This window comes from Danaus plexippus, chromosome 31 (genome assembly GCF_018135715.1).
Source record: "Danaus plexippus chromosome 31, MEX_DaPlex, whole genome shotgun sequence".
Taxonomy (NCBI): Eukaryota; Metazoa; Arthropoda; class Insecta; order Lepidoptera; family Nymphalidae; genus Danaus; species Danaus plexippus.
The window spans coordinates 1,513,747-1,531,935 of NC_083558.1; the positions used below are offsets into that span (position 1 = coordinate 1,513,747).

Here is an 18,189-nt window from a genome sequence, read left to right on the forward strand (position 1 = left end):
AAACTACTTAACGGATTTTAATGAAACTTTACAGTAATGTAGATTAGACGTCAGGATGAGATATAGGGAATCATTCATCCCTTCAGTCCGTTTGGTTACACCAAGATGGAGACGTAGCAGTTGAATGGAGTATTCAGTTTGTAGTAACGTAACGAATGCTATATACATTATCCGAACGAAGCCGTGTGAAAAAACTAGCTGATTGTAAAAACGGGGATGATTTAGACGTGCAATATAAACTTTGTCTTATATATATATCAACATATCATAGTATCCAACACTATCTCCGTGTATCCAGATATCCGTCACTATGTCTTTGTATCTCTATGTCAAAATAGCATTGAGATTTTTTGTTCAACAAATTGTAATACTTAAATTTTATATATATTAATAGTTGTTATAATGTCTAGGTCCGAGGGTCTCTCAAGTCGTGGACGAAGCTATGGTGTGTGCTGAAGCCAGGGTTGCTGCTTCTCTACAAGAGTCCTAAGGCGAAAGTAACTAATTTATACAGATACATGTTACGTATAACAAATTTTTCTTAGTTCATAAATAAATTTTTTTAGAAATGCATACAACTAGCGCCATCTAGTATTAAGTAGGTGAATCATATCTGTAGATCTTAAAGTTATGATCGTTTCGACTCAAATAAGTAGAACATTATTATATCACTGCTGAATATATAACAGTAGCACTATATTTAAGCATATCCATAGCTGGAATGTCCATATGATTCTGTCGTAGCATCCTCTACACAGCCGGCTCATATTTGTGCGTATCCTCTCAGCGCAGTCACTGGGTGGGTACGGTGTTGCTCACGTCGTGCCAGGTCATAGAGCGGCCCAGCAAGAAGGACGGCTTCTGCTTCAAACTCTACCACCCCCTGGAACAGAGCATCTGGGCGCCCAGGGGTCCGCACAACGAGACTATAGGTGTGCACTACGTAATACTTGATGACAGCTAAGACTCGCGCACTGCTATATTTTGTTTTTTTGAAAAGTTCCTATATATATATTCATATCTCCAGTATATATATGTGGTACACCCCCAGGCGCGGTGGTCCAGCCCCTGCCGACCGCTCACCTGATCTTCCGCGCTCCCTCCCCCGCCGCCGGACACTGCTGGCTGGATGGACTGGAACTAGCGCTGAGATGTAGCAATGCTATGCTAAGGTTCATATTAAACTGGCACTCGGGTCAATGAACTTTTCCTCTACGATTTGATGCCAGAACTTTGATTCATATAATTTATGTACAGCGCCATCTATCGTCAAGTTAAGTGATGTGTCGGTGAAGGAGTTCTAAATAGATTTTTTTTTTGTTGGAATCGGATAAGACATTTTGTTAAGGAATCTTGTCCAGGTGTATGTCGGGGAGTATTTGTTGCTTTGTTTGTAGATGTTCTCGCTCTCGGCCGGAACAAGCTGTAGAGGACACGCCGGCGCAGACCAACATCTCGCACGAGGAGCTCGAGAAACACTTCAATGAGCACGGTACTTATATATACATAAAGTCTTTGATTTGTTACTTTGATATATATATATTTAATTTTTTTTATATATATATATATATATACTGATTTTTTCTCAATACATACTTATGTATTTAATTCCATACAACGCACGTATGCTCGTTACAATTTGATGCCCCGATACCCTCATTCGTTCATTCGTTCGTTCATCCGCTCGTTCAGTATTAAAGCTAGCCGAGTCGACTACCGGCTCGCCGTCACCGCTCCTATCCATAGCCGACTACTCACCCAGCAGCATCCGGTCCGAGAGGAAGAAAACTAAATACAGCATCGAATACGACAAAACTAAGAGTTTGACCGCCAGCCCGTTCAGGATAGACTCGAACAGGATACTGAAGTGTTTTGAGCTGCCGAAACTGATGGCCGATAAGAGGGAGCTGTCCTCGCAGCTGGAGGAGGGCATCAAGTTGGTGTTCAAGCGGAGGTCCTCAGCGCCATCTATGTCCAAGAACAGTCTGAAAGTCAAAGCTTTGAGGGAATCCGGGTCCAAGACGGAGTCTGACGAGGAGGAGCAATCGAAGGTGTTGTTCAGCTCGCCGCAAAACTTTCTGATAACTAAAACGGCGCCATCTATAGAGCGTTTCGATCAAAGCGACGGCACCACCACCAGCGATGACGGCAGCGGGTGAGTGGTCGACTGCTCGGGTCAATGGAATGCATTAGACGCCATTTTGTTTAAAAAATCAATTAAATTTAATGGACATTTTGACAATTTGCCAATAGATAGAATGTTCCAAATTTGAATCAGAAACCAGTTTTATTTTAGCTTACCAAGACAGCACATCCACAATGGTGTCTAAATTCTCTGTGAATTAACACAAATAAGGCAACAAACGAGAGTAATTTAAAAAAAAAATGATTATATCATTAATGCGTTGTAGAAATCCGATAGACAAAAAATATTCGCTAATAGACCACAATAACCTGCCGTCGGCCAGCTACGAGGCGGTGATGATGATGAGGAGGGACGAGAGGATGAGTGATCACAGCGTTTATCTCGCTGGGAAGATAGTCGGAGGAGGTAATGCACGGGGGCTGGTTGTGAGCAACCTGCCTATAACGGTTGCATAAATTACGATAGCAACCAATTACGTGGGCTAATGTATAAAATTGTGGACGTAAAACATTTTTTTTTTAATATTTATTATATAGTAACAATCGAAGGCATAAATCTTTAAATGATTCACCCTCCATTTATATTACGGGTTTATCAAGATATAAGGAGTTGTTGTTGAAAATGTAAACAGTATTAAAATATAGGTACTAGATAATGCTGTCAAAACTATCTAGTAGCCTGGCCACGGTCTGGCGTCGCGAACTGAGAGTTCCTAGCTTTCCACTCGTAAACCCACGTTAATGAATTACGTGTGAGAAAAGGAATTTAAATTTGGAAATCCTCGTTCATCTAGCTTGAACGTTGTGTTCCCTGTGGGGGCCTAAGACTACCTCAATTTTAATTGACTTTCTCTCCCTCCCAACTTGGATATCCTAGACCACCTAGCTTGAACGTTGTGTTCCCTGTGGGGGCCTAAGACTTCCTCAATTTTAATTGACTTTCTCTCCCTCCCAACTTGAATATCCTAGTCCACCTAGCTTGAACGTTGTGTTCCCTGTGGGGGCCTAAGACTTCCTCAATTTTAATTGACTTTCTCTCCCTCCCAACTTGAATATCCTCGTTCACCTAGCTTGAACGTTGTGTTCCCTGTGGGGGCCTAAGACTTCCTCAATTTTAATTGACTTTCTCTCCCTCCCAACTTGAATATCCTCGTTCACCTAGCTTGAACGTTGTGTTCCCTGTGGGGGCCTAAGACTTCCTCAATTTTAATTGACTTTCTCTCCCTCCCAACTTGAATATCCTCGTTCACCTAGCTTGAACGTTGTGTTCCCTGTGGGGGCCTAAGACTTCCTCAATTTTAATTGACTTTCTCTCCCTCCCAACTTGAATATCCTAGTCCACCTAGCTTGAACGTTGTGTTCCCTGTGGGGGCCTAAGACTTCCTCAATTTTAATTGACTTTCTCTCCCTCCCAACTTGAATATCCTCGTTCACCTAGCTTGAACGTTGTGTTCCCTGTGGGGGCCTAAGACTTCCTCAATTTTAATTGACTTTCTCTCCCTCCCAACTTGAATATCCTCGTTCACCTAGCTTGAACGTTGTGTTCCCTGTGGGGGCCTAAGACTTCCTCAATTTTAATTGACTTTCTCTCCCTCCCAACTTGAATATCCTCGTTCACCTAGCTTGAACGTTGTGTTCCCTGTGGGGGCCTAAGATTTCCTCAATTTTAATTGACTTTCTCTCCCTCCCAACTTGAATATCCTCGTTCACCTAGCTTGAACGTTGTGTTCCCTGTGGGGGCCTAAGACTTCCTCAATTTTAATTGACTTTCTCTCCCTCCCAACTTGAATATCCTCGTTCACCTAGCTTGAACGTTGTGTTCCCTGTGGGGGCCTAAGACTTTCTCAATTTTAATTGACTTTCTCTCCCTCCCAACTTGAATATCCTCGTTCACCTAGCTTGAACGTTGTGTTCCCTGTGGGGGCCTAAGACTTCCTCAATTTTAATTGACTTTCTCTCCCTCCCAACTTGAATATCCTCGTTCACCTAGCTTGAACGTTGTGTTCCCTGTGGGGGCCTAAGACTTCCTCAATTTTAATTGACTTTCTCTCCCTCCCAACTTGAATATCCTCGTTCACCTAGCTTGAACGTTGTGTTCCCTGTGGGGGCCTAAGACTTCCTCAATTTTAATTGACTTTCTCTCCCTCCCAACTTGAATATCCTCGTTCACCTAGCTTGAACGTTGTGTTCCCTGTGGGGGCCTAAGACTTCCTCAATTTTAATTGACTTTCTCTCCCTCCCAACTTGAATATCCTCGTTCACCTAGCTTGAACGTTGTGTTCCCTGTGGAGGCCTAAGACTTCCTCAATTTTAATTGACTTTCTCTCCCTCCCAACTTGAATATCCTCGTTCACCTAGCTTGAACGTTGTGTTCCCTGTGGAGGCCTAAGACTTCCTCAATTTTAATTGACTTTCTCTCCCTCCCAACTTGAATATCCTCGTTCACCTAGCTTGAACGTTGTGTTCCCTGTGGGGGCCTAAGACTTCCTCAATTTTAATTGACTTTCTCTCCCTCCCAACTTGAATATCCTCGTTCACCTAGCTTGAACGTTGTGTTCCCTGTGGGGGCCTAAGACTTCCTCAATTTTAATTGACTTTCTCTCCCTCCCAACTTGAATATCCTCGTTCACCTAGCTTGAACGTTGTGTTCCCTGTGGGGGCCTAAGACTTCCTCAATTTTAATTGACTTTCTCTCCCTCCCAACTCCAATATCCTCGTTTATCTAGATGGAACGCTTTGTTCCTTGTGGGGGCCCTAATATTATCTTAATTTTAATTGGCTTATTTAAATTATTTACCTCCAATGTCAATTACTTCAATAAAATGTTTGACAAATACATATATATACGAGTTTTGACAGCATTAAACTATCAGCAGGTAGGTTTTCTGTTCGAGTCGCTTTTAAAAATCATTGACAGATAAAAAAACGGGGTCATTAAGATTAATTGTTGGCATCATGGGTATTGGTATTTATTTTGTTAAGTTTTACGCGAACATTATAATGTTTCTTCTTAATACCTAAGCGTGTAATTTTGTTTATAAATACGGAATATTGAACATTAACGCTATTGCTTACAAACAAACGAACATGACTTTTTTATATATCTATAGTAAATTATATCGATAATTTCATAGTCCTACGAGTTTATATATAAATATATATAATATAAAATAAAAATTCACAAGTAAAGCCACACGCGTAACCTAGTACACGCAAAGCCAATACACGTTTAAGGATAATGCACACAAACAAGGCGTTATCAGCACTAGTGTGACAAGGATTCCGCGATATACGGACGTCATGTTAAAATTATATTTCCATAACAATATAAAAATTACAATAGCTATTACGTTAATGTGAAAAAAAAAGGAACGAAGTATGGATAAAGAAGTAGTGTTGACCAGACGCCGGTCCAGCATATTTTCGTTGCTCAAAAGACAGAAAAAGCTCTCAAGACAGCTGTCAGAGCCGGTGCAAGCTAGGAAGTATTCTGTGGATTCAGCCCTGAAAGTGGATCGCAGATTGGAAGCGCTCGCACTACCAAACGACGGTATGACGAACGTACTTTCTGTATCGTCGTGACGAATAACGATTACTAAGACATCGAAATCAAAAGCTTTTCAAATTATGTAAATAGCATAACAATAATGGTTCCAACAAAATTTCGTAAGAATAAAATTCGTAGTTTTTTACGTAACAATCATACATACAGCCAGTGACAAAATCTAGATAATTAGTGCAATAGCATTGAGATCTGTAGAACAAGAAAACGTATAAGAATCGTTGAAATTTAATAAATTTAATTTAGGTGATTGCGTGACACAGACATACATACACAATGCGTTTCACCTATCATATAGTTCTAAGGCTGTACAGCTTAACTGTGTTACCGACGTGAGCGGACCGCCGCGCCGGCGTCATACGTCTAAACCGTTGTGAAGTGACTGCATCAGATAAGATTGTGTATAATATTTAGTGGGTTCAACCTACTTACAATAGTGAAGGTTATGTTGTCCCGTGTGTTTGTATGCGTGTTCGTGTTTAGATAAGTAGATGTCTACTAGTTATGTTCTCATAGCCGACTGTATTATATATGTTTGCTATAATTTCCCTTGCAGTGAAGATACTAATATCTGTTTATCTTAACAAACATACAGACAATTTTTTAGGCTTATTTATTTATATATATACCTATATGTGTGATAATTGTATATAAAACGTATATGCATCTCAACACGGTATGATTTATCACAAAATTTAGACAATGACACTTAAAGTACAACAAATTTAGCTTTGTTTACGTTATCTATCTTGTTTCGTTGGATTTGTTATGATATATATATAAATATTTTTCTGAACTACGTAACTTATGTTTGAGTGTAATGTAGGTATAATTTACATGTTCAGCGATAGTTTGTGTCGAAAATGATGAAGCTAATCGGCTGTGACCTTGACACGAAGGTCACTCAAACGTTTATCACTAGCGAGCCTTGAAGCCTTGAGCCTTGTTCTTTGAAATGCAATTTAACTTAAAGTAGTAGACACTTTATTTCCTAACGATTTTTTATTGTTCATATATATTGAGTTCATAGTGAATCTTTCTGTTTAAAGGCATTTTTATAAAAAGCTATGAGGCCATAAACGTGGTTTTTAATATGCGTGTGTCTCATTCGTGCCGTCAAACGGATCGTCAGATTTCGATGCGGTTCATTCCGTTTGATAGTCACTTTCCTACAAGCGGTTCTTAGATATGTTCGGTTAATATCGGCCACTGAAAAAGTATCGGCTCTTCGAAATCATGTTAGGCATTTTTTGCGTCGGTTAAAACCTTCACGCGAGTCAGTACGATCTTTAAGTGATAATGATAATCAACGCGTAACTTTATTTTAATTTAGTTTTCTCTTAACTAGACGTCATAAAAGAGAGTTATGATAATTTACAACGAAATTATTCTTGTATGTATGTATATATAAATAATTACTCGGCCTTATCATCGGACTAACAGATTTTTTATTATATTCTAGCAAACTCCTTATACATAGATAAGATAATTATGTTTTCATAATATTAATATAAAAAATGTTTGTGCTACCGTCTTTAATGGAACATAAAAGTTACATTAAATTATCTTGCTAAAAATTTCTTAAGTGAAATTCGAAGAATGTATTAATTCATAATATGGTTATATTAAAATTAATTGAAATATCGTAAAAGAAATAAACTTAGCAGAAGATATATACGAATGGACGAGCGAATCATTCCTACATTCATTCATCCGATACAACATTCATGGAATAATCATTGATGCATTCATGACATCACGCATCTGTGTTGGTGCATTCATATATCGCTAGTTGTGTAGCCGCTAACCGCACTCAACAGAGCTAGCCGGTGCTGCCTCCGATACTGATAGCGAAGATCCTGGCATGCAAGACAATCAGGTCAGGGACGAAGTCGTCAGGAAACAGGACATCCTCGAGAGGATTAACAGCCTCTATGTCGAGGATCCGGATAGAGAGATCGGCGTGGTGAGTATATCTGTGACTGAATCACTCATACATTAAAACATTGTATATATAAATAAATGATTTTTACCTAAAAGATTTAGAGAAATATTTTTTTGATGGACAAAAACAGAGTTTTAAAGGATATTACTGTATAAAATATGTCATTTTATTTCATAAATGTGTTTTTTATATCCGACCTTAAATAAAAGGCACGTTCGTTTATACAGACTGCTTTACTTATGTTTGTCTGTTGAAGATATGTATAAGATCAGTCAAAATGTGGTAAAGATAATGAGAATTCAAATAAAATAATATCTATATATGTCTTTAACCCAAAAATACGATATTAAAGCAAATACAAATTCGATTCTTTCTCGCGTAAATTAATTGTCCTTTATATTGTATAGCACTGATTTCAGCCTAACATATATATATGTTAGGGTAACTTATGCAGTAATATATTTTGACCATCACCATCACCAGGCTGGTGAACTGGTCGAGGAAGTCGCTGAGGAGAATAAATCCCTGCTATGGTTCCTGTTGAAGCAAGTCCGCCCCGGCATGGATCTGTCCAAAGTCGTCCTACCCACATTCATATTGGAGCCGAGGTCTTTTCTCGACAAACTGTCCGACAACTACTATCACGCGGATTTACTGAGTCAGTGAGTATTTGATCTTTTGTTTAATAGTCAAAGTTTTACTTTTAGTTCACGAGGCGGTGGAGCCTAGCTGCGGTCAAGTTACTTCAGTCAAGGTCAAGTAACTGAGGCTCAAGGGGTTCACCGTTCACCTAAAAACTAATAGTTTGAACAGTCACATACATAAATCTATACGCTTAACACAAGTTTGCACGTGATACTGATTAGTATCCGTCTCTTTCTCAATAGCCTACATGTAAAGATTTACGACTTAAATACCTACTGTTAACGCTCCGTATGTCGTGTCGGTGTGAACCAGGACTAAGCATACCGATAATTTCGTTCGTATGTACAATATTTGTATGACAAAAGCTTTCTTTCCAAGGTTTCCGTTATCATTCCAATAAGCCGTCTATACATATTATAAATCTTATCAATAACGATTCAATCCAAGGCATTTCTTTAACACAACTTACATATTATCAAGTCAATAGGCCAGCGATTATTCAATAGGGAGATTGTAATCATAAACTAGTCCAGTGTCTTATCAAAGTGACTCACGTTACGATGAACGTGTACAAAATAAAAAATACTATAATAAATAAATAATTTTCAACTAATAAAACTAACATTAGTTTAATTATTTTAAACAGTACTGTCACAATCAAAGAAATATTCACTCAGACATTCATTCATTTGTTCAGTCAATGAAAAATTCATGGATGCATTCAGTGTATTATCGATTCAGGGCTCAGGCTACGGAGGATCCCTATCAGAGGTTCAAGGGTGTGCTGAAGTGGTATCTATCAGGTCTGTACAGGAAGCCCAAGGGGCTGAAGAAGCCTTACAATCCAGTCCTGGGGGAGACGTTCAGATGTTGTTGGCGGCATAGGAACAGTGACACGTATACCTATTATATAGCTGAGCAGGTAATACATACATACAAATATACATATATATATATATATATAATTAAAATGTCTTTTGGTGATTTCAAATAAACAATAATTTACTAAAACCATACGAAAATATATACGATGCGTACATCAAAAACGCAATTTTTTTTGTGTCGGCTAAATTCCAAAACGGCTGGACAGATTTCGATGGAAAATTGACTCGCAGGTAGGCGGTGTGATATGGACCAACTTGGGTACATTTTGATAGAGGTCTAAGTGAGGATGTTCTCAATGCGCCGCCATGTTTGTTTTCTGTTGATCCTTTAATCAAGGAAATATGATTCCCTCAAAGCAGTTACAGTGATCATGTCTTAGAGACAATTACGTTAATGTTAATCTCAAAATATATGAGTATGTTAAAAAGTTCAAATATAAGTTAAATGTTCATTCATTCACTCATTCCTTCATTCATTCACACTCTAGGTGTCCCACCACCCCCCAGTGTCAGCTTTCTACGTGTCCAATAGGAAAGATGGTTTTGTTATCGAAGGAAGTCTCCTGGCCAGATCCAAGTTTTATGGTATATATTTTGATATATATATATGTATATATACATTATTTTAAAGTATGTCTGTATAAATCAAATCAAAAACTAATGATAGTTCAGCTGTCTACATTAATGTGATTAATTTAAAAAAAAGCATGTAGACTCTTATTTATTTAATATATATAAAATATTAAGAGAATTGTTAAAAACAACGATAGCTGTTTCACCTAAATCGGTTCAGTACTTAATGATAATGTTAACATTCACACACATAATGATTGATGGTGGAATGATATATATATATATAGTATTAAATAACTTCTTACAACTCACAGGTAACTCAACATCGGCCATACTAGAAGGCTGTGCTCGCATACATTTACTGAATTGGGGCGAAACCTACATCACCACAGCGCCTTACGCGCATTGTAAGGGACTGGTCATCGGGACACTGAGCATGGAACTCGGTGGAAAGGTGCGTCCAATCAATCAATCAATCAATCATTCATTTAGTAAATCAATCAATCAATCAATCAATGAAACATTCACCGAAGAATTCATTCATTAAACATCATATTATATATTATTATAACTTATATTTATGCCAATATGGTGGTCAATTGAAAAAATAAAATAATATTAAAAATAACAAAATGAAAATTGAATTGCTAAAAACGTGGTCCCGCCCCCGGGTGGGCTCGAACCACCAACCTTTCGGTTAACAGCCGAACGCGCTAGCCGATTGCGCCACGGAGGCGACGAGAGGAGACGGGGAATAGAGGAATGTATGGCGGGCGCTCTGCTTGGTGTATATATATATATATATATATAGGTTCCCATAAAAGTTATAAAGCCAGTATTTTTAAATAACAAATGAAACCTTAACTAGAACAAACTAATTATTAATTTTAAACCAAAATATCTTTAATAACTTAAATTTAACTTACAAACAAACAAGTCGCGTCGACAAATACTTTCCCGCGTAAAAGTGAACCAACCAAACGTCATCGCTGTGACGTCACTTCGGGTGCGTTCGGGAATTTAAAGGATCGGTTCAAATTAAATGTGTGTTCCCTATATATATATATTACGATATATTACGATATATATATGTAATGTATGTTATGTCACCTGAGAAGTAAATATATGTGTCCCGGAGCTGTATACAAGGATATAGAGAAGTCTTAATTTAATACGAAGCCATTAAAGTTTTAAGGATACTATTCTCATGAACGCCAAGTGTTCAGCGACGGATGTTCTTGTATATACGATAGACTTCATCATCAGCCTGTCGGAGCCCACTGATGAGCAAAGGCCTCTTCTCACATGGAGGAGGTTAGAGCATTAATCACCACGCTCGCTCAAGACGGGTTGGCGATTTCAATTTGAAATTATAAGACCAGGTTTCCTCACGATGTTTTCCTTCACCGTTCCTCAGTGGTGTCTAAATACTCTTATAAAGTACATATGACTCGGAAAAGATCACATTGGTACTCGCCAGGTTTCGAACCCGCACCCTCATGTATGAGACGCGGGCCTTTTAGCCTCCGGGCCACCACAGCCTTCATTTACTATAGACTTGTCATCCGTTAATATACAAAGCCAGGGGAAAAGGCTAGTACGTGTACGTGATATGTTTATTTAATTATTCCTATATATTTATTCCAGGTGCATGTTATATGTCAGGAGACTGGATATCAAGCGGATGTGGAGTTCAAATTACGAGTGAGTGTGACGTCATATCCTTCTCCCAGTTCCTATCTGTCTCCCCACTAGATTACATAAAAATCGATACAGCAATGAAGATGTGACTGCAAACAGAGTCACCAAGGCGTCTCTAATATTACTAAACTAATAATATACGTGATAAATTATTTTTTAAATAAATTACATGAAAAAATATAGTTATTATGTCCCGGGTTCGAACCCGGGAATAGTTTATATGTTACAATCTGTTCTAAAAACAAAGAAAATATGATAATTTATATATATATATATATTGTCGTAAAAGTATCGTATTCGTTTGTCAAAGTTTTTCAATCACCGCCTTTATTATCACTGAGCTATCGTGTCTATGGCTTTTCCAGTCGTTTCTCGGCGGCGCTGATCAGACGAATGCTATATCCGGGAGAATAAAGAAGGGCAAGGAGACGGTCGCGTCCCTGGACGGCTACTGGGACGGCAGGATAGACATCAAGGATAAGCGGAGCGGGGTGAGCGAGCTAGTGACAGAGTTGCGTGGTGTGTGTTAAGGTTGGCGGAAGTGATTTCGGAAGGCAATGTGTTTGAATATTGTTATTTAACTTATTTGTTTATATATTATCGGATTTGGTACAAATTCGTTGTTTTTGAAGTGACGTCATCGCTGACGTCACTAATGTCATTTCAGTACGTTCCGTGATGTTTCAGAATGAGACTTCAATTCTCCCCAACGTCCTGGTATTTCTCGAAGGTTCTATATTCGTCAGCGGTCCGCACTCACTGACCTGTCCCGTCGCGCGTCCACACGTCTTATCTACACCGACATCCAAACATAGTTCTATTCTCCTTTAAACTAGTCTCTGATTTCGTTTGACTTTTAACAATAACTATGAACACCAGTAAGGTTTTATACTAACTGACGACAGCCACGAGCTATTGTTACGTCACATCCGTCATTGGTGCTGATATATATACATATATATACTTACTGAGGCCATCGCTTTGGTTTTATATATATTATATCAATAATCTGTGAAATACTGTCGCTGAATGTTTGTAAAACTGATGCTGTGTACGCGCGAGAGGAAAGTCAGACTCAAGCGCCGTAACGCGTTACGTTACGTTACGAAACGGTTTGCCTTCCAATAAGGTCATTCAAAGATATATTTGTACTCAGGCATACCACTGGTGATGACGTCATCTCCGCCTTATTTATGTATGAGGATAATGTAATAAGTTTTGTCACGTCATTTCCGCAATAGGAGGAGTCTAACCTCCTGGACGTGGCTGTGTTGAAAGACCATCGACTTCCTCGGTACCTGGTGAAACTCGAGCGTCAGGGGGTGTGGGAATCACAGAGACTGTGGAGCAAGGTCTCCGAGGCAATACGTAATGAGGACCAGGTAATATTTATTATAATTTACGATTCATATCAAGCGCCTCACAAAAAAATATAGCAAATTCACATTGTGGTGTGTTTGCTGTTGTTATACGCAAGGTTAACTTTATCTTTAATTTATATTGATTTTTATAACGATAATTTTATTTGCGTTCATTATATAGACGTTTTATTTGTCAGTAGATTTAATATAGATGTTTAAATATCAATCAATCAATCATTTAGTCAATCAATCAATAAAAGATTCGTAATAGAATTGATTGATTAAATAATGTTTAGAACATATAATTTATATATTTTTTCTCGTTTTATATTTTAAGTAATTGTATTATAAAAATGATTATGTATAATAAATCCTATACATAATAATATAAAAAAATATAAAAAGCAAAGGTGAAGTAATAATAAATATATATATATAGTTTTCTTTCATTTCACTAAATCATTCGAACTTGTCACTTAAATAATTTCAATTGTCAGTCACTTCACCAGCTGAACCATCGCGTCCATACTGTACAATGGTCTATAGAAAATATTGAAATCGTAATGTTACATGCGGTAGGTGGTGGCGACGGAGGAGAAGACTATCATAGAGGAGGCCCAGCGGGCCCGCGCTCGGAATGTCGCTGTTGTTTGGAGCCCGAGGCTGTTCACGAGGGGCAGCTGGGACCTGCCCGAGGGTGAGTGCTGGCTGGGGGATACACAGGAAAATCAATATATACATATATATATATGTATATACAATTTTTTCGTTTTATTTTATGTAATTTATATTAATATAATATTAATTGTGTCAAAAATACATTCTCATATATATATTATCACCAGGTATAATGGACCAGGGCTGGAGATACTGTCACTCGAACACCAGGTGAGCGATCCTTTAAGATCTGTTAACAGAATATTTATATGAAGTTCTGTAGTACCGGTTACAATCAGTTGGTATATAACAGAACAAACAGAAGAATAGTTCACATCAGCTAAGAATTATATTTTTTACTATAGCTGTACAGATTTTGATGGAGTTTTGAAATAGGGATAGCTAAAGAAATCTATAACAAAGATCATAACATGAAGCAGAAGAATCCAGTAATAATTATTCTTGTAATTCTTCTCGACAGTCCGTGGCAGCCAGAAGAATTGATAGAGTATGAGGAGGAGTTTGTGATAACGTCCCTCAAGAACGTCTCCAGGAGCAGCGACACTCGCCTGAGAGAAATAGCCACGAGATCGGATTCTGACAGTAGGGACGAGCTGGCCAGGAGAACTAAGGCCACTGCGTTAGTATATACATAGGGGTTGGAAGGGGTCGCGTGGGTCGTAACCCCTATTAGATATCCTCGGTAACACAGCTCTGATATAACCCTCTGTCTGTTTGTATTTTGTAGCGTCCGTACATCCGGTGAGTCTAGACTGCGCGAGAGCCGTCGCTCAGACTCGGACAGCCACGACGAACTAGCAAGACGGTCTAAGACCTCCGCGTGAGTGTGCCATCATGAGATGTCATGTTTTTGTCAGATTTACTACTCGTTTATTATAATTTTTATCAGCTATGAGATATAACAAGACCGACAGACAGAATTTCATCTCGTGTCCGTGACCACGGCTGCTGCGAGGCGACCGAAACGTCGGAGTGTGTAGTTTATATAACAACAAAAACAAGTAGTAAACGAGAAAAATATTAGTTTAATTTAAGTTTCCACACAGGTACGAATATATATATATATTCGTACCTGTCTATATATATATATATATATATATATATATGTGTATATACCACAGACGCTGTTTATCAAAATATCTAGCTAATTTTTTTTTTCATGTCGGCTGAATGTCAACTGTGTTTCAGACGTAGCCTCAAGCACACGTTGTCGAGCATAGACTCGACCATCAAAGACCAGACCCTCGCTATAGACAGACTGACGAGGATCGTGGAGAATATAAGCGAGGGTCAGAGGGCGAACGCCTTCAGGCCGCAGAACCTGGGCCGGAGCCCCACGACCTCGCACTCGTGGGACCTGTTCGGGGGCTTCGTGCTGGCTATGGTGTTGCAGTCCCTACTCAACTGGATATTCTACCACAAAGACTGAAACAGAAACTTCTGTCTTATACTAACACATCGACCAAGATAGTTTTTATGGGATGCAGCGTCTGTCTGTCTGTCTGTCTGGCTTTATGTATCGTTTCCAGATAATATTTTTCTATATATGTATATATATATTCGTTGCGAATATTTCTACCATTTTTTTTAGTAGATTTTGGTAGTTTTTTTTTATTATTATTATAATTTATCATTTATTCCCATGGAGAGCGACGGACAGACGATGTGTCAGCACCTAACTTGCCTACGCTTTCACTTATAAGAGTGCCTCTCGTGCGATTCGGTTGCCATGGCAACGGATACGTCCTAAAATAGCAAGCCACCCGATACAACCCTCTCGCCATACGAATAAGGTCCATCTCACGCTGGGCACGCGTCTTAGCTTAATGTAGACTGTTAATTTTTGTTTATTAAAATAAAGACACTCGAATTTTAATCTCATATTTTTCCCTATACAGCCTGCTTTCAGATCGGCGTGCGACGCCGGCTGTATGTCGTATGCCTTCGTCTGAACTGTCAATGTCAGAATGACGTTGACGTTTATTTATTTATTTTCACGATATTTGTGTACATTTTCGTGCCTTATTTAAATAATGGCATATTATTTTCCAGCGGGCTGCTGTTATCATTCCTAGAGTTTAAATCGAGCCATTATCTAATAATTATTTTTAATGATATAAATTACGTAATACGATTGTTCTACCAAAAATTACTTTTTTTCTTTCTTTCTATTCATACATTATAATAAACGCTATTCCCTCAATACAGTCATATATTTTTTTAACAAACACAGTCACTTGCTAATATAATATAATATATTTGAAACGATAAAATTTACCTTTTAATATCTTAAAAGATAGATACGATATCTTGTTATGAAAATTCAATTACGACGATTTTCGTTTCGTATTAAACGAAATTTCCTTGAATAAGTTATTTCCAATAAATATTTTCTGTCTGAATAGTTTTATAATTTTACGTCTTATTACCACGCGGCTGTTTTTGTTTTAAAAATATATAAGTGTTTTTCATCCGTTCCCCATCAATGTGTTGGCGCGGTCACCGGACGCGGTGTTGCCAGTTAAAATGGAATCTCTAAGGTATTATCGTCGAAACTTTTGTTCGTATTCCATCGGTGTTGCCATGTATTGTTTACTATTACTATAATATTATTGTCCTTGAACGTCGTTATGATCTGTTTAAACGCCTTCAGCTGAATCATTAGAGTTGTTGAAATGTTTTGTTGTTTTATCCAGCGAATATATATTTTTTTCAATTTAAAACGTGTTTTATTTTTTTGTATAAATAATTCCTCCTCGGTTGTTACTCTAAGTGGTTATTTTAATCGTTTGATGTAATCACTATAACTAGCTTCGGTTTAACGTCGTGGGATATACGTAATGTTTTAGGAGTACGGCGTCTTATACTGCCCCCAGTACTTGCCCTGGGGTCCGCTAAACCAGTAGTTCCTTAAATCCTTGATGTCGTCCTCATCCCAGTGGTACCTTTTCGGGAAAAAGTTTGGTAGACGGCGTCTTAGTTCGTAGAGTCTTGACGGGGACTGCATGTACATCATCCCATCTTTGGATATTTTTGACTTCTTTTTCCTTTTCCTTTGTTTTATCTCTTCCAAGCTTTCTGACGAGTCGGAATTAGATTTGTCTACTATTTGGAATCTTTTGTTTTTGGCTATCCTTCCTCGGTTGACGTTCTCCAGCGAGGATTCCTCGCTCGAGCCGCTGGACTCGCTGTCGTCGGATTTGTACTTCCTCTTTCTGTTGTCACGTCTGAATTTCGTCAGATCATACGTGAACCTGTCAAATTTATTTGGCTTCAGTACTTTGAAGTTGTAACTTTTCTTATTCTTGTCTTTCTTCGGTACGGGGACCAACTTTTTGTCGGTCCTAAGCAGGTCGTTTATGTCTACGTAATCGTGTGAGAAGTTATTATATCCGTGGAAAGATCGATCCATGTCTTCACCGGAATCACTATCCGCCTGAAATCTGCTCACTTCCGGATTCTTGTACCGCCTTAAGCACGCCTCCCTGCTTTCGTCGATTTTCCCAAAACATTCGTCGAAATCGAGCGTCTGTTTTTCTGTGACCTTAACGAATCTTATCCCGGGCACTATATTGTAAGGGCTCATTTGGTACAGCTGATGTCTATTCGTGTTGGTGTAAACACCGTTCAGGAATAGCCTCGGTCTCCCGACACTGGTGCCCACTGAAAACGATTTCCTTTTAGTTTCCTAGCCGTATATAAACATGTCTCACGTACATACCATACCGTTTGCGAGCAGGTATACGCCGACTAATAAGAAATTAATCATCTTGCTCCATCGATCCTATTTGTCTTAGGATCGTTTTTTCAATTTGCTGCTTTAATCTGAATATTTCCGTCGCTATTTCGTTTGGTAACGTATAATCTTTACAAGTGTGTTGTGTTTATGCATTTGACTGAAAAAATATTAGTAATTGATTTTATAAAAAATTTATGCGTTAGTTTTGGTTGAGAGGAAATTGATTGTTTTTTTAATTGACTTGCCGTTGCGAGTTACGTGTTATTATTGAATATTACATTTCAGTAATTTTTTTCAAATCGATTTTTTCTATTATCAGTGTATTTTTTTTTATAAATTTTCCGTTATATTCTTGGGGGTAACGATTGAGAATAATAAAAAAAATTTTATATATATACGTTAGGGAAATTTATTACAAAAGCATATACAAAATATTTACTAGATACTTAAAGCTACACAAATGTCTAGAAAATTCTATAGCTACGACAATCTTGACGGAGTTCACAGACTTATTATTACGTATTAATTTACACGGAATAAAAACTAACCTAACACAATAACACTCGTGGGATGGCAACCCCGAAGTGTCGAGAAACCAATTCTAAGCCGCTACTGGTCGAAATATTAATTTAGAAAATTTCGTTTATAAAAATCCACCCGATTAGTTTTATTCATACAAAAATATATTAATTTTTCATAAATTGGTCGAACTCCACGTTTTTGGATGATCCAATGACAGTGACATTTCTATACATAAAAAAAAAAAAAATTGCTAGAGAAACAAGATTTACGTTAGATATTTCGCTTCGCCTCAGATTTAACTGCGAACCTAACTTTTGTGATTATCTTTATAGTGACCAAGTTAAATAAAAATAAATTAATGAATATCTACAAATAATATTAAATAAGTAAATGCGGGACGTTACTGATGACAACTAACTGATATGTCCTTAATT

General features: G+C 37.9%; 2 protein-coding genes and 1 non-coding gene across 4 annotated transcripts in view; 1 reads left to right on the top strand and 2 right to left on the bottom strand.

Moving 5' to 3' along the window:
• The window catches only part of LOC116778260 (oxysterol-binding protein-related protein 8), a 31,213-nt gene extending 14,996 nt beyond the window's left edge, over positions 1-16,217 (top strand). For both annotated transcript variants that reach the window (XM_061525776.1, XM_061525777.1), the window contains exons 6-22: positions 411-497; positions 788-932; positions 1,052-1,172; positions 1,398-1,492; positions 7,528-7,673; positions 8,136-8,314; positions 9,039-9,219; positions 9,670-9,766; positions 10,069-10,208; positions 11,402-11,458; positions 11,821-11,946; positions 12,697-12,837; positions 13,396-13,513; positions 13,662-13,704; positions 13,955-14,113; positions 14,222-14,314; positions 14,683-16,217. In XM_061525776.1, coding sequence (XP_061381760.1) covers positions 411-497; positions 788-932; positions 1,052-1,172; positions 1,398-1,492; positions 7,528-7,673; positions 8,136-8,314; positions 9,039-9,219; positions 9,670-9,766; positions 10,069-10,208; positions 11,402-11,458; positions 11,821-11,946; positions 12,697-12,837; positions 13,396-13,513; positions 13,662-13,704; positions 13,955-14,113; positions 14,222-14,314; positions 14,683-14,923 — 2,169 coding nt within the window. In that variant the 3' untranslated portion in view covers positions 14,924-16,217. The remainder of the gene's footprint in view (positions 1-410; positions 498-787; positions 933-1,051; positions 1,173-1,397; positions 1,493-7,527; positions 7,674-8,135; positions 8,315-9,038; positions 9,220-9,669; positions 9,767-10,068; positions 10,209-11,401; positions 11,459-11,820; positions 11,947-12,696; positions 12,838-13,395; positions 13,514-13,661; positions 13,705-13,954; positions 14,114-14,221; positions 14,315-14,682) is intronic.
• On the bottom strand, positions 10,417-10,490 carry Trnan-guu (transfer RNA asparagine (anticodon GUU)). Its single transcript has one exon. It is a non-coding gene; the product is annotated as a tRNA-Asn (tRNA).
• On the bottom strand, positions 16,211-17,462 carry LOC133319866 (uncharacterized). The gene is made up of 2 exons (XM_061525778.1): positions 17,221-17,462; positions 16,211-17,157 (listed from the first exon to the last, which is right to left on the bottom strand). The coding sequence occupies exons 1-2, from the start codon at positions 17,261-17,263 to the stop codon at positions 16,340-16,342; spliced, it is 861 nt and encodes a 286-aa protein (XP_061381762.1). The 5' UTR covers positions 17,264-17,462; the 3' UTR covers positions 16,211-16,339.
• Positions 17,463-18,189: the final 727 nt, after the last annotated feature.